The sequence below is a fragment of the Perissodus microlepis genome, chromosome 7 (assembly GCF_051167445.1).
Source record: "Perissodus microlepis isolate ML-2025 ecotype Zambia chromosome 7, ASM5116744v1, whole genome shotgun sequence".
NCBI lineage: Eukaryota > Metazoa > Chordata > Actinopteri > Cichliformes > Cichlidae > Perissodus > Perissodus microlepis.
This window is the reverse complement of record NC_140467.1, coordinates 16,618,670-16,635,118: the sequence shown is the minus strand read 5'-3', so window position 1 is coordinate 16,635,118 and position 16,449 is coordinate 16,618,670. Positions and strand designations below refer to the sequence as shown.

At 39.5% G+C, this 16,449-nt stretch overlaps 2 protein-coding genes across 2 annotated transcripts; both read right to left on the bottom strand.

Annotated features, from left to right (window-relative positions):
* Positions 1 to 3,817: 3,817 nt before the first annotated feature.
* bpgm (2,3-bisphosphoglycerate mutase) lies at positions 3,818 to 7,977 on the bottom strand. The gene is made up of 3 exons (XM_084933855.1): positions 7,854 to 7,977; positions 6,755 to 7,377; positions 3,818 to 5,564 (listed from the first exon to the last, which is right to left on the bottom strand). The coding sequence occupies exons 2-3, from the start codon at positions 7,353 to 7,355 to the stop codon at positions 5,389 to 5,391; spliced, it is 777 nt and encodes a 258-aa protein (XP_084789981.1). The 5' UTR covers positions 7,356 to 7,377; positions 7,854 to 7,977; the 3' UTR covers positions 3,818 to 5,388.
* A 3,802-nt stretch (positions 7,978 to 11,779) lies between these two features.
* On the bottom strand, positions 11,780 to 13,928 carry LOC146382881 (troponin I, slow skeletal muscle-like). Its single transcript, XM_084933854.1, has 5 exons — positions 13,878 to 13,928; positions 13,640 to 13,771; positions 12,974 to 13,063; positions 12,654 to 12,827; positions 11,780 to 12,389 (listed from the first exon to the last, which is right to left on the bottom strand). Exons 2-5 carry the CDS (start codon positions 13,748 to 13,750, stop codon positions 12,303 to 12,305), a joined length of 462 nt encoding a protein of 153 aa, XP_084789980.1. The 5' UTR covers positions 13,751 to 13,771; positions 13,878 to 13,928; the 3' UTR covers positions 11,780 to 12,302.
* Between the last annotated feature and the right edge of the window lie 2,521 nt (positions 13,929 to 16,449).

Here is a 16,449-nt window from a genome sequence, read left to right as displayed (position 1 = left end):
AGGAAAATAAACTTTTCCAGCATACTACTCTTCTAAATTATGATCATTTTAGAGAAACATGCCAGCAGACTTTATAGCTACATGTCAGTTACTGCTGAGATTGTTAACTCTGAGGGTGACAGATACTGTAAAGTAGCCGTTTCCCATTGTTTCCAGTCTTTGTGTTTTAGGTGGGCCTACAGTCACGAGGCCAGAATAACTATACATGAATATTTCTTTAATCGATTCCTTTGACTTGTATTCTGTCTGACTGGCTAATTGTAAGGTTGGTAACTGAGATCATATGACTGTTTAATACCTGCCCAAAACTGCATCAGCTAAATATCTACAGCACATATAGGATGCGCTGCAGAAACTAAATCAAAAAAGACAGACAAGTTTCTCACTGAAGGATAAAAAAAGTACTTCAACACATTTATATGTAGATAAACAGCTGCCAGAGAGGCGTTTGCAATCAATCAAGAAGCCACAGCTGCTTACTCCACATGACCAAACATGGTCACATTCAAAAAAGTCCATCACCAGGATACAAATCACACACAGTTTACAAGCAACAACATACTGTACTGGTGACCTTTTCTGTTGCTCATTAAAATATTTGTAAAAAGAGCCGAAAAGGAGTCTGTGCTGTTTTGTGGCTGTTGATGTGAAGATTTGCAACTATCTTGTCAGCTTTGTGCAAAGCGACAGGGGCCTTTAGTAAATTCGAGCCCTTCAGCTCTTGACTCTGCAGCACCGATTGGTTTTATTAAACAAATGGTTTATAATAGCTTATAATCAGCTGATGGAAATTGTTGTTTGATTGCTGATAAAACATTGCAAAGTGAGAGCGATCATTGACTGGAATGAAATATGTCTGGTGACACAATTCAATAAATAATCCTAATTCAAAGCCAAGTTATCGCTTCATCCTCAGCCGGGCACTCAATGGAAATAGATGCAGCTACGTGCACTCCCTGCTCCACATCCCATCAGCTCAGATGGCGTACTTGGCCTCCTTTTAAGGAAGTACACAGGCAGTGTTAGTTGTAATGTCCCTGCCATGGACAGAGATCGTGGTTTACTCAAGAAAATACCTGCTGCTAAACAAAGTGGTAACCCAGGAATAACTTATTTCCATTGTGATCACCGTGAATAAGCTTTCCAAAAATAGTGCTGGGAGGCAAAAACCCAAACTGGAAGGGTGATTATTAAAAAAGACCATGAGAAAAAGCAGGACCCTTGAAATGATTCCTAACTCCAAATCATTCTTCTCTTGGTGTTTGGAATGCTATTTCTCCTGTACGGCAGACTGATCGCTGACGAATGACTTCATTAACATTAGTGCCACTAATGTTCACCCTTTAACCTCTTGTAATTTGCTCATGTGGAAAACCATTTCCTCTCCCATTTAGAGTGCCCCACCTGTACAACCAGAGACCATGCGGTGTGCTTTTCTTTCAAATCGCTCCACTGCTGAGGCACAAAGACCCGTTTGTGCTCACATTAAAACACCAGCAGCTGAATTTTTCCCGTATCACTTTCTCAGTTGGCAGACTTGATTCACAACTTTTTAAATGGCTGATTTTCAACTCAAACTGCAGCAGCTCCCATGTGTTCACGCTCAAAAGACATTTTGTATTTCCATCTGTATCCAGACACAGTTGACACCATGCAGACAATAGCATTTGGACTGTACTAATTAAAAAGGGGAAAAAAGTCATACACAGCTAAACATTAAACATAAATATCTGAATTGCTCTACTTTCTGAGAATGTATTCTCTTGTATTTGTGCATACTGGATATGAAAGACTGGAAGTCAAATGCGTTAACAATATCTTTTACATTTTGTGCATACACAGCTGTTTTCACTTTCAGGATACAAAGTCATCCCGATTTCTGTAATCAAGATGGGTGAGTGAGAATGCTCTTCAAATCCAAACACATTTCCAGTCCCAGACTAGATCAGCCTCCGGTCACAAACTCGCACACTGCAACCGAGTGTGGTCCAGCCTTTATCTGCAATACCATCTAAGGAATAGGAGGCCGACTTGGCATGTCCACCACAGCAAACAGTGTGTCCACAGCCAGACGTCTGCTTAATATATGAGCAACAGAAAACTAAAACTGAATTATGGCTTCGACTTCTGTCGTTCTGTTGCACAGAAAGATGCAAGTATCTAAGCTTCATGAAAGGAGGGAGGAAAAACAAGAATATAGGCAGCTGAAACCACTTATTTGCAGAAGTCCCCGCCAGCAAATTGTACATGATTAAGCTCACAATTACTTCATGAAAAGGGATTGTGAGACTTGTTTTGTTTCTGTCACTCCTTGTTAGAGTTCTTTTTCTATGCAGCTTGGATACAGTAGAATCAATTTTCTTTATAACAATGAAATTTCCCTTCTAATATTAAAGATAAAAATATAAACACAGTGTAAAAAGATATTTCACATCAACTTCAGTTTTCATGAAACCTCTTTCCCACTCTTGTCTCTGCTTGAGGATGTTAAAAACTTGTATTGAGGGAACACAATTAAGTTATCCTAATATCTCTGTGTGGAAAGTCTCCCATAGAGATCTAAACATTTAGTTTCTTTAGCAATGAATGCCGTGCACTTATATTTATGTTCTATTTGTTCAGTTTCATCTCTTTTCAAGCAATCTAGGTTGAGGATGGCATGCTCAGATGTAATAATTAGTACTACAGAAGAAGTACAAAAGTGAGGCATCCATATAAAATATAACCTAACAAATCTTTTCAAGAGTCTTCTTTGGGGTGTTTCAAAATCTGAACCAGCCCGTCTTTTTGTCCTCACATCAAATGATACATGAAACCACTGCAAATTCAACAGTCATTAGCAGCTGTAAATATGTACTTCACTCTGATTATACAGTTTTTTCCACGCAAGTCAGTCTAAATACAAAACACAACATCCCTATATGCCTGCGCTAATGACCTTGTGAAGCTACATCACACATTATGATTAAACTTACCAGGCCTGCAGACCAAAGCGGCTGGAAATCAGCAGGCACAGAGCGACCAGGGGTTTATAAACAGAGCATGCAATGTGCAGCTCCGCCTGCTCAAGCTGCAAACTCACTGAGTTTCACAGGGTTGACATGTGTATGCACACAGGTTAACTTTAGGGATGTCTTTAAATTGCAGTGCAACTGATTCCTCTGGTTGATAAAGGTTAAAAATATTAAACATAGATTCAATTTTCTAACTTGCGCTTTCTTTTCTATGCAGTTTAGCAGTGCTGCATTATTGTGTGTAAAAAGCTTTCTGACTGAAGTGCAGTATTTGGCTTTTAGATGTATTGAGTTAAATGACAGGTGCACTTAATGAGCCTGTCTGATTGTTAAAGGATAGATATAAACACGGTGGTCCATACATTAGCATATCAGTTATATACATGTATTGCTCCTGCCACATAAGTTGGAATAAAAACAATCACATTGATCATTTAGCATTTCATTTAGGAGCATTTCCATCCAATTAGAGGGTTTCTCCCGGTCTCAGCCCCAGTGGTTTGGCCAAATTACAGAAAGGGTTGAGAAATGAAGAACCACTCTTCTGAGTCCATGTGCGGTAGCCAAACAGACTCAGTCGTTTATTGTTTCCAGCGGGCTCGAGGCGACCGGAATCCAAATTGCGAGGATGTCTGCACTTCCAAAACAAGCATTATTGTTTATTTTCCCAATTTGGTTCAGTTGCTCCATCACATAATTTATAGTTGACTGTATATCAGGGCAACATCTGGAACGCCCTTCTCTTCAATAATAAAGAGCAATCAGATAAAAACAAAGCTGAAAATTGAAACATAACACAGAAATTAGTTTTTGTTTTTGGAAAATTAGAATTCCATTTTATTCATCTTGAAAACTCTCAAATGGCAAGGTGAGAACAGCAGGGAAGTCATTAAGCTAGCTTACAGGAAATACAAATATATCAGTGTTTCTACCCTTTAGTACCTAGAAATGTTCAAAATGTATCCATTTTGCCTGTTGACCTAACAAACCAGTTACACCTTACAGTGGCAGCGAAACGCAAGAAACTAAGAACAAAAAACAAAAAAAGAGGCACAGCATTTACATTTACACACAAGACACACTTTACAACATATTAAAAACATTAAAGCAGTGTGAGCCACATACAACGGTAAAATAGTTCTGCTGTAAGACAATGTGCAAACAGTGACATCTTCTCTCATTACATAACATCAAATGGCCCATGTATGACTGTAATTAAGAAATAAAAAGAGCTAGTTGTCACGCCAATATAGCCATGAGTGTAAGTGTTTTGAACTCAATCTGTTATGTGTCAGAGTTGATGTACTGTTTAAAGCAGATTCTGCTGCATCGAGTAGGCCATTAAAAAGTATCAGTAACTTATCCACATTCAATTTCAGCATTTCACAGCATTTGAGTGGCTTTATTACCCAATTCTTGGAATGAATGGGCTGGTTTGTAATTTTTCTGAGGTAAGATTTGTTAATGGAGTGCTTTTATTCTTAAAGAGAACCTGTTCTGCTGATTTCCAGCTCCATATTCATATTCTTGGACTCTACACGAGTAGCTTTGCATGATTCACAGTTCAAAATAATCCCCGTTTATCTCACAGCTGGCCTTTGTGCCACACCTCAGTTCATCCACTGTATGAAACAAGACGTTTTAGTGTCTCTCCCTTTAAACCAAGTAGTCAGCGCTAGAGCCATCCGCCTGAGATGGCTGTATAAAGAATATCCCTTCTCAATGACATCACACAGAGGCCAGAGAAAAAAAACTGTTTGAAACCAAGTGTTTAACTGGTTTCAAACAAGTGAAGCCTGAGCTTTTTCCATCCATCAATGTAACAGCGCACACCTGAAGGTAAATAAGGAAAAGCATAACAGGTCCACTTTCAATAAAAGACCTGTTTCAGGTGCCGAATAAAGACTGAAGGCACAGGTTAAAACCCCTGTCACACAAAAACACCTTTAAGAGAGGAAATATATTTTGCATTTTAAGATTTTGCCGCATCAGTGCATTGAATCTGTATGAATCTGTAAAGTAGAGTTACAGTGCAAGAAACCTAATAACTAAATAAATACATAAATAAAACACTTAAGTGTTACCAAGCTGGCATTCACGAGGGCATTCAAGCTACAGACCAAATGTCTTCTCAGTGCTTACACAAAAACATTCAGCACAACATTAAAACATTTACACACACACACACACACACACACATCTCTGAACTTCTCCGTGTCCCAGTAGAATGACAATCTGTTGTTGCAGTTGTCTGTTATTACATAAGGAGTTATTCAAGTTTGTTGAGTTTGGCATTTGCCATAGCTAATAAAAAAAAGTGCTCAGAGGCAGCAAGAATGAAACTATATTATGTCTTACAACTATTGCAATGCGTTCAAGTTGTTGTTTTGGCTTTTCCCTGGTCTTCCACCTTTTTAATGGCTGCCTGAATCTTTTCCTGGTCTCCCAGCAGTTGTCGAGGTTTCACTGGCTTGAGGTTTTCATCCAGCTCGAGCAGCACAGGTATCCCTGTAGGTAAAGTCACGCTGGCAATGTCCTCATCTGATATACCTGGAGAAAGAAGGGGTAATATTCATCCAATACAAGCCATTCACAATAGGGCTGTTCGATATAACGATATATATCGGATGACGATATAAAAACGTCTATCGTTTCATTTTACGCTATCGTTTGTTTCGTGGTGTCGCAAAATAAACTGTTTACGGTAATATTTTTTCATCGTTTTGATGGTCACTGTAGTGGCTATATTAATTTCTTGAAGTTCTCTCTTTCTCTTATATTTAATATAACCACACTACCGACGGACAAGCGCCTGTTTTTATGCGTTGTGGTTAGCAACAACGACGGTAACAGCATCGCGTGTCCGCTTGTTTATGTTCCACATAAACCTTTCACAATAAAGCTCAAGATCCTGTTGAGACTTTTCAAAATAAACTGAATCGCGTGAAAGAGCAGATTATTTACGGATGAGAAGTAAAAAAGAGCCGTCAGGTGCTAAAAAAAAATAAACCTTAGACTCAAACGTTAGAACAGGCTTTTCCCCGCAGCACGCCGTGTAATAAATACTCACAAAGAAAACGGCGGCCGTTACAACTTATGTCTAAAAATGTATAGTTTCATGCATCTGTTAAAACACTTGACTCCAGCTACATGACGCGCAGCTGGAAACACTTCCCGCAAGTCGAGCTGCCCGAGATTCACAGAATTTACAGAAAATGTTACATTTTTGTGATTTATTTCGTTATCGGATGATAGAATTCTTATATCGGGATATGAGATTTTGTTCATATCGCACAGCCCTAATTCACAACCATGACCAATTACAGTTTGCAGTCATTTAGTTGGAATCATTGCTAGAGAATGAGATCATATTCAGCAAAGCTGTAATGTTAGTCTGCTCCAGCCTGCATGTATCCTCTGCTTCGTGTAATTATCTACAGGTACGGTAACACCCAATATGTGTCAAGTTACAGAGCGGGCAGTACACGCAGGTTGATAAAAGGTCATAGTCACTGCAAATGTAACACAAACTCGGTGGCCTTTCGACAAGAGGTCAACCACTTTCCAATTCTGGAAGTGAAATAGGTCCTTTCCAATTTATTGACTCTGATGACCAGAAGCAGAAGACTGTAGAGTTCAGAGGCAGCTGCTGATTTCAACTACAGTATTGCAGTAATGCATTCACCCTACAGAGACAAAGCCTCAGCGAACATTGTTTATGGCAGGTTATGGTAGCATACCTTCCAGGTGTTTCAGCAGGGCCCTGCAGCTGTTTCCATGAGCAGAAATGAGGACAGTCTTGCCTTTCCTTATCACTGGCACCACAGTGCTGTCCCAGTATGGCAGCAGCCTGTCCAACACCTCCTTCAGGCTCTCAGCTCGGGGAAGCTTCTCCTTCGAGACATCACATGTGGTGTATCTACGGTCATTGTAGATTTCATGGAAGTAAGGGTGGGATTCATCAATCGGGGGTGGAGTGATGTCATAGCTCCTTCTCCACAGCTTCACTTTTTCCTCTCCATGCTGCTGAGCCATTTCTGCCCGGTTGAGTCCAATCAGAGAGCCGTAGTGTCGTTCGTTAAGCCTCCAGGACTTGACAACAGGGACCCATTCCTGACCCATAGCCTCAATCACCAGCCATGCTGTCTGGATCGAGCGGCTAAGTATGGACGTGAACACGATGTCAAACTTGTATCCCTGCTCCTTCAAGAGCCTTCCACAGTCCTGGGCCTCCTTCACCCCATTCTCACTCAGCTTCTGGTCCACCCAGCTGCAGAATCGGTTCTCTTTATTCCAGGCCCCTTCTCCATGTCTCAGCAGAAACAGTTTGTACTTGGACATCCGGAGAGTTCGCTGCAGGCACCTACACAAATTCAACAGAAATTAACAAAGAGGCAATGTAGAGAGCAAAGTAAAGATTTGACACAGATGCAAAAAGGATCTGTGTCCAGCTTGAGATGTACATCCTAATGAATCACACGTTTGTGGAGCAGGGACCTCTTTTAGGGAGAGCCAGCAAAAGGTCACAGGTTGTTTTTAGCCGGCTGAGAGTTAGCTACAGCAGATGCACTTATTAACCCTCACTCTTTATTTGCTGAAGATAAAACAACAATTAACGATAGCTAACCAGCATATAAGCACTTTTTTGTCATGTTACTGTAAAGCTTTAAAGCTAACCTCAAAGGATGGGCGACGATACCTAAAAGAGCCCTAACCCTGCCTGTTATGGCCGCTTAAACCGACATAAAGAGAGGATTGATATATTTAAAAACAGAACTGTAAACTTTGAGGTTTCTCATCCCAAACTGATGGGAACATTGTAAAAAAACGTCGTCTTACCACGTTAGAATATTATATCCGGCTAAATGTAGCTGGTACACCCGTTAATGTTGGCAGCAGTACACCACAGGCCAAGCACGGTAGCGTTCCCTGGACGTTGTCGATTGACAGTCCAGCCGTCCAATAGGAACGTCGAATATCACACACAGGCGGTACTACTGCTGAACGTTATGTCTATATAAGGAGCAGCTGCAAGCGTCAGACTCGTTCACTGTGGATGGAGAAACTGGGAGGAGGCGTTGCCTGTGTCACAACCGTAGATGTGTTTCGATGTCCGTGTGAAAAAACAGACCAAATTTAAAGTTACTCAAGAGCAACGAGATTGTTCTTTGGTCTACTCTATCCGGTTCTTCAAGCTCTATTATATAAAGTAAGCTAGCCTACTGGGAAGCTGTTATGGTTCAGTCTGGATTTTGCTAAGAAGTCTGCAGGTTGCAGCCAGGGACAGATTATGAAAAATACAGGCACTGGGTACAGATGGATAAAAGCCCCCCCTGCTCATCCTACAGGGCAGACACACCCACAATGAGGAAGTTGAAATTTGTATTTATTTTGTGCATTCACCTATACATCATATAGGTGTTTTCCATTATCTGACATCTCTGTATGCTAGATGTTTTTTTTGTTTTGATTTTTGCATTTTAGTCTTTTTGTCATAATTGTGTGTTTCAGTGTTGTTTCTTCAAATAGTTTTTGTTACTTTTCCTGTCATTTTGCTTCTTTTTGGTGCCTTTTTCTCATTTTCAATAATAATAATAACATATACTTTATTAATCCTCGTGGGGAAATCCCTGTCTGCATTTAACCCATTCACTCTGTGAAGCAGTCGGCAGCCTTTGGGCGCCCGGGGAGCAGTGTGTAGGGACGGTATCTTGCTCAGGGGTACCTCAGGGTAGTCGTTCAGTGGATTTGATTCATGGGTATTAATTTGACTCCTGAAACAGTGTCTGATAATGGTTAAATTGACCAAAAATTATTAGCCATATCTCAACTCATGCTCCAAAATGTAATGACCAAACAATTAATGTCCCTGATCTGTTTCCTGTTGTTGATAAGCAAAATGCTTATCAACATTTGTATAGGCCCTTTAACACTCTCTGTCCACGTCATTAGATGTAAATGTTTGACTGCTTTTGAATGCAAATATTTAATAAACACATCAGATGGCAGCAACTCAGTATGTAGTATGTATGTATGAGTATGCAGACATGGTAAAGATGACCTGCTGAAGTTCAAACAAAGAGAAAGGTGACATAAATTATAATGTGGCATCCTCTGTACACCACCACAGTAGATTCTAATTTAAACAGTAAAGTTGTGATTAATGTGCAGACTTTTCACTTTGATTGATAAATGGTTTTGACAAAACTTTAACTAACTTTGACTGGCTAACAACATTTTAAATACAAGGGCTGTTTTTAGTATTCAGATTAAAACTGTTTGCAGTCATTGACTGCCTAAAGTCTAGAAGCCATTGACATCACCGTATGCTGCATTTCCTTCAATTCATTTGCTTCAATGGCAGTTGAAACAATTTAATTTCTTTGCAACAGGAAACAGTTGATTTTGCAGTATGCTTTGGTAATTTTCCATTTCCACTGTGATGAACCTTCCAAAGTTTTTTTTTTTTTTTTTTGCTGCATTTGACTGAGTCTGAGCACAGGGTACAACACAACTTTAAATCAGAATCAGAATCGTGTTTATTGGCCAAGTATATGTGCAGACACAGATGGAGGCTCTCAAGCACAGCAATGTAAATCACACACACACACATAAACACACACACACACACACACACACACACACACACACACACACATTACACATGCATACACATACATACACAAAGCTGTGTAAACCAACTATAAATAACCAATCTAAACTTATATACATAGAATACAGAAATGAAGTGGAATGAATACTACAGAATTTACATAAGGTGCAGTTTCAGTCTGGCAGTGGGAGCAGTGTGACAGGTCAACTGTTTAGAAGGGAGATGGCGAGGGGAAGGAAACTGTTCCTATGTCGGGTGGTCCTGGTCTGCAGGCTTCTGTACCGTCTGCCAGAGGGCAGCAGATCAAAAAGTCTGTGTCCAGGGTGTGAGGGGTCTGTGATGATTTTCCCTGCCCGTTTCCTGGTTCTTGAGAGGTACAGATTCTGGATGGAGGGCAGGGGGGCGCCAATGATCCTTTCTGCTGCCCGTACAGTCCACTGCAGTCTGCTCCTGTCCTGTTTAGTGGCTGCACCATACCAGACTGTGGCACCATACCAGACTGTGATGGAGGAGCACAGGACAGACTCAATGACCGCAGTGTAGAACTGGATCAGTAGCTCCCGTGGAAAACTGTACTTCCCCAGTTGTCTCAGGAAGTACATCCTCTGCTGGGTCTTTTTGAGGATGGAGTTGATGTTGGTCTCCCACTTCAGGTCCTGGGAGATGGTGGTACCCAGTAACTTGAAGATCTTCACAGTCGACACAGAGCTGTCAGATATGGTGAGGGGGGGGGCAGAGTTGAGGGATGTCTCCTGAAGTCCACTGTCATCTCTACAGTTTTAAGAGTGTTCAGCTCCAGATTGAGCTGACTGCACCGGACTACCAGCCGCTCAACTTCCTGCCGGTATGCAGACTCATCACCATCCTGAATGAGGCCAATGACGGTGGTGTCATCTGCAAACTTTAGGAGTTTAACAGCCGTTCTTGGAGGTGCAGTCGTTAGTGTAGAGGGAGAACAGTAGTGGTGAGAGTAGTGGTGAGAGGACACATCCTTGAGGGGCACCAATACTGAGGGAGTTTGGAGGAGAGATGTTCAGGCACGATGGTGTTAAAAGCCGAACTAAAGTCCACAAACAGGACCCCGGCATAAGTTCCCGGGTGGTCGAGGTGTTGCAGGATGTAATGCAGCCCCATGTTTACTGCATCATCCACCGACCTGTTTGCCCGGTAGGCAAACTGCAGAGGGTCCAGCTGGTGGCCTGTAATGTCCTTCAGATGGGCTAACACCAGTCGTTCGAAGGATTTCATGACCACAGACGTCAAGGCGACAGGTCTGTAGTCATTCAGTCCTGTGATGGATCTTTATGCACTCTATTACTTCCAGTCTGATGGAAAAACATAGAATTTGTTCCAATTTCTTTAGTTGGCCTGGCACAGGACCTGAGACATCCATCTGTACAGAGGAAGCCAGGAGCAAAGTACAACAGTGAGTGCCTACAGCCATCTGTACGGTGGACTCTGTCATTGTTTCTAGCTGCATTTCAGCCAGTGGTGTTGGGGATCTTCTCAACATTGAAGGAATAAGAAATGCAGATTTTGAACTGCCATAAATATCACCTAGAAAGCATCTCATTGAGAACAGGCTCAACATTATTGAAGCAGCATAGGATCAACATTGACAGAGAACAGATCAAAAGTCAGCCAACATCCAAAGAAGAGCTTTGAATGTCCTTCAAGCTGGGGAAGTGTTCCCAATGACTATTTAAAGAAATTAGAGGAAAAGATTTTTGCACATCATTGCATATGAATAAAAATGCATTTTTAAAGAAAAAAATAAGTATTTGATGAAGTTTGGATGCGATCACGCTGACCTTGGGTTCTTTTCTATTGTTAATGACTGATGCAAATTGTTGGGTGTGATGCATTAACTTGGAGAGGAGCCTTAGAGTTTGAGAACCATTAGGCTAATACAATTTCCAGAAAACCTTGTTAAAAATTATGAGTTGCACGTGACGTCTTTTTAACACTACAATAAATACTGGATAAGGCAAATTTCTAACATATCAATTCACTATTCTGAAGTTTATGTTGATAAACACACAGACTATAAGCGTGATTCATTCTTAAACAGTACTGAAAGGATGACAATGATTTCTGATTAATGTTAAAGAGATTTTATTATTTGATTGATTATGACAATGCTTTGCTCATTAGTTTAATTAATACCACATTCATACAAGGACTTCATGAACAGTTGACTCCAGCATTAGCTGCCCCTGGAATGTGCATTCACGGTCTTAATCAGTTCAGTATAGCAAAAGAGCACAAGCTTTTTCAGACAACATGGGCAGAACATAAGCAGGACACATGAAAGATTTCTTGTCATATGCTCATCTGGTTTTCTGTAAATATGGGCGATTTTTTAAATAAATAAATAAAGTCAAAAAGCAGGGCGATATTATTGAAGTGACACAGGTAATCAATATTAATTCAGATATAGGCTAAAAAACTAAAACTGCAATGTAGTGCTCTAATATATTTAATACACATTTTTTCATTATGGGAAAAATATATATTAAGAGACAATTGTCCTAAAGACACTACTGATGCCTCACTACTGTCTGTATATTCACAACATGAGCTGTGTCAGAATTATAATCATTATAAAGTTAATGCAGTTCGTTGCATCCACCTGTTTCTTAACAGACATCTTAATCCAGATATTCATTTTAAATCTATTGTCCAGCATTGAACAGCTTCTTTCTGCCCTCCATACCAGACATGGCATCCACGTTCTTACGCCAGTCAGTCACTTCCTCTTTCTGCAGGGTGATAGTACAGTTAGTGCAGTTAAATTCATACTGAGGTGGGGATACATGCTTTTTAATTTCAAACACTGCAGGTATGTCTTTATTTTCATTGCACTAAATCTTAGTGCCTAGCACACTGTTGAACTTTGTAGCACTTCACATGCACTAGTTTCAAAGGCAGAATATGGGCATACTTTAATAGTGTATGTACATTGTTGTTTACATTCGGGACTACTAAAAAATAGTGTGAATTAACATATATATTGCTCCACTTACCTTCTCCTCCTCTTTCTTCACAGTCTTGAGGTTGGCCTTGAAGTCCACAGACTCTTTGACCTTGGAGCCCAGCAGAGCTCCCAGCATTGCATCAGCAGACACCCTCACCCTCCTCAGATTGGGTCTCTTCATCTTGCCTTTCAAGTCAAAGATCTTTTGAGACAGATCCTGTATCTTTTTTCCAACACAGATTTTTTTTTTTTTAAACAAACAAAAAAAAACCATCCTCAGGATTAATTTATTGAACTTTTTATTGTCCGTATGCATCCTATAAGATTGTACTTAAAATACTTGGTTGGTTATTTGCAAATAATACTTACCTCCTTGTCATTTTTTGTCACCTTAAGAGCAATATCATAGCGCTCCTCATCAACCACGTCAATCTTCTGATGTAGCTGCTTGCAAAAATTCTGTGAATAGAAGATTTAAGTGTATTAGACCTGATGTGAAAACAAGTTTTTATCTAATTGGTTTTGATAATTTAATGGAAAAACTGACAAGAAACGATACAAAGAGACACTGGAACACATATATGTGCAATGCCTTGGTGATAAAATACAAAATAAATTCATCTATATAAGTTTGTTTGATCCACAGATTGATATAAAGAGTCTGTGTGAGTAGTTTTCACTGGGAATACTTTCTAATGGTCATAATGGTAAACTGTTGACAATGAGGTCTGTGGATTCTTCTGCTAAAGCGAGGCATTGCTTGAATCGCTGTTGAGGTTTTAAAATGTAATTTTCCAATGCCCTCAGTACCACAAACTAAATTATAAACACAGTAACTGAATTTGTGTGCCAACAAAATTCTTGGTTATAGATATCACAAGACCTTAGAAAATAAATGATCAGTAATTCTTTGTGGCCAGATATTACCCAAAGTAGGTGGGAAAAAATGACCAGAGTTTTTATAGTTTCCTGATTTTATGTCAATTTGTGTTATGCCACAATCCAAAAAAAGTTCCTGCTATTTGACACATGTACCTGTAGGTCCTGCAAAGACAGACCGGATATTTGGAGGTCTGGCACTCTCTCAGCAAGGATCCTCTCACGTTCATCTTTTTTGAATTGTTTTTCGTTCTCCAGCATAGTCATGGCCTTCTTTAGCAGTTTTGTCTGGTGCACATACAGGATGACACCTCAGTCAAACACACAGTATATGGTTTACAGCGCTTCAAGAATATGAATTCCTAAGATTAATACACAGTTAGACATAAGATACCTTCAAGAACAGCCTGCGAGATGCAGAGATTTTTGGCTTTGGTTTCTGGAAAAGAAGACAATGTTCATTTTATTCATTTGGCCTTGAATGTATTGAATGAATTGTTGTTAAATGCTCAGTTTTGCATTTATTTTCATTATTTTTTAATATTTAGATTAGAGAATTCACTCATTAATGTCAGCATTCAAGACAGGGTTAAAGTGCTGAAGGCATAGCTGGTGTGTTGCCTAGTTTTAATCCAATTGATTAAGCCATCTCATTGACAACTAACATTACTGACAACTGAAATCAACTCACCGAAGGCCTGTAAAGTTTGGAGCAAGGATGCAAATAGGTGGAGAGGAGATGCTTTGGTTAGATTAGAATCTCACATAGCAAATGCTAACGTGTATTGAAACTTAAAGGTTATACGTACGCTTCAGACATGGTTGCAGTCTTGTGTTCCCCCTCGTTTAATCTGCAATTATAAGAAAAACAAAGTTAGAACAACATCTGTATTTTTTTTTCCAGAAGGATACTTTTCACGTTTCAGCCCATTGACTGTTGTAGCTACTGTGGGTTGGGTATACATAGAAGGCGACATAAACAGTGTATGACATTGTCAAAAGGTCAAACGTGTGACTTAAAAAAATCCTCACTCAAACAAATCCAAAAAAGGTTACAATAACCTGGCAGGTTATTTCTGAAAAAAGGAAACATACACAAAGACTAAAGAGGAGAAGATTTGTAAAAGTAAAACACATAAATCAAATGGACACTGTTGTGTGTTAGTCATAACTTCAACTCGGACATCTGTGAGAAGCCACAGATCTTAGATTTAGAAAAAAAAACAGTCCCCTCTTTGACTCACAAGTATATTTGTCGTTTTAATAAAAAATATGAAACCTGGTCTTAGTAAATGACAACATAATATCATAATGTAAATACTGTTTTAGAGTAAAAATTATTATATCCATTTTTAAAAATACGGATAAATTCAGAATGGCAAGAACAGTTTGAATATATTGCAACACATGTTTTTTATTTCCTTATCCCTTGATTCTCCTGTATTTCAAAATAAAATCCTTACCTTCTACAGCAGGTGACAAACACTCACAGGCGTCTTTTTCTGAGACTAGAAGGAAAGAAAGAGGGTAGATATATAGATTCCAGTGCTCATGTGAGTGGCTCACTAAAATAGATCCTCAGTCCACACCATTCTTGCACTGCGTCTCTCATATAACATATGTAAGAGGTGTGAAAGTTCTTGCAGGGATTGTCCGTCTGTGATTTTCTTAGTGGCAACATGCTAAGGAGGGGAGTGAAGTTTGAAGGAGCTTTAGTCCACTGTTATATGTGTTTAGTTACAGTTGATCCCATTTCCAATCCAAAGTGGACATTTAGGTAAACAGTTTAAAACAAGAATGCCAGAATTTCTGTCTGGTATTGGAGCTAATAAACCAAAGACATATAACTTTACACCCCCAGCAAAAACATTAACAAACAAAGAAAGGATACTTTTGCATTTGTTTTGAGATGTTTTTAATAACCAATGCATTTCGATCATCTAAGAAATAACATGGTCTCTTATGGTAACAGCCAACTCACTAGCAGGTGGTAGTTTATCAGGGAAAAGCAGCATTTCTCCACAATCTGCACTCTATTATGAAGCTCAGGGCATTGTGTAGATTTCAAAGAATTATGCTGCCATCACAAGGTTAAAGAGAAGAACTGCTGCAAACAGTCGCATGCATCACTAATACACAGCGGTCAATAGAAAAACAATATGATTTAAGCATATTCGAATGAACATTATGTTACAATAAACTACTGCCTTAAAACAACAGTCTGAACATCAAAACCTATGAGAAGTGAACTTTGGGTGAACTTTTGGCTTTCGTGTGGTTGTTACCTTGACCTCTACTATCAACTTAACATGGGGCAGCATTCTTCTACAGCAGGGCAATGCATCCCAACGTGGCAAAAATAGCAGTAGAAACACCAAGAACCCCAGGCCCTGAGTCTGGCCTCCACATTCTTCAGATCCCAAACCAAATGAATATCTACAAGATCTGCCAGAGCACACTTCATCATCGGTGGCCCCAGCCAAACTCAAGCCAACCCACAGGATCCAAAGGAACCACTGCAAGTGCTCTGGTTCCAGACATCACAGGATAGTCTAGTGGTGTTGAATCCATGCCCTGATAGGTCAGAGCAACACAATACTAGTAAGGTGTTAATAATGATGTAGCTGATCGCTTTTCTAACTGAAGAAAAACTTTAACTAAGTTTAAAAAGTCAGCAAGTGTTGTTATTCCAGGAGTCACTTGGTTTTAAGTCTTTGTCTTTCTTGCAGTTCACAAAACAAGATAATATACAGATAACAAATAGTGTAAAGAAATCCATCCATTTTCTTACATTCATGTTCAACCACATGTTTGCTTCCATATTTTCTAAAATAATAATACATTTAAATATCGTCTAAGTTATTCGTCTGAAATTTACTTTAAAATCATTGCTGGAAGTTAATACTTTGCTTTTGAAATAGTTTTATGTTTATGATAATTGAATTCTGTGCCTGACAGTGTTACTC

What these genes read in the sequence shown, in the direction of transcription:
- bpgm (XM_084933855.1), bottom strand. Translation starts at nt 7,355, where the DNA reads ATGTCCAAGTACAAACTGTTTCTGCTGAGACATGGAGAAGGGGCCTGG. An exon ending in CCTGCTGAAACACCTGGAAG is followed by an intron (nt 5,565 to 6,754) that starts GTATGCTACCAT and finishes TTCTTTCTCCAG; the next exon opens with GTATATCAGATGAGGACATT.
- LOC146382881 (XM_084933854.1), bottom strand. Translation starts at nt 13,750, where the DNA reads ATGACTATGCTGGAGAACGAAAAACAATTCAAAAAAGATGAACGTGAG. An exon ending in TGTCTTTGCAGGACCTACAG is followed by an intron (nt 13,064 to 13,639) that starts GTACATGTGTCA and finishes TTCTATTCACAG; the next exon opens with AATTTTTGCAAGCAGCTACA. An exon ending in TGAAGAAAGAGGAGGAGAAG is followed by an intron (nt 12,390 to 12,653) that starts GTAAGTGGAGCA and finishes ATCACCCTGCAG; the next exon opens with AAAGAGGAAGTGACTGACTG.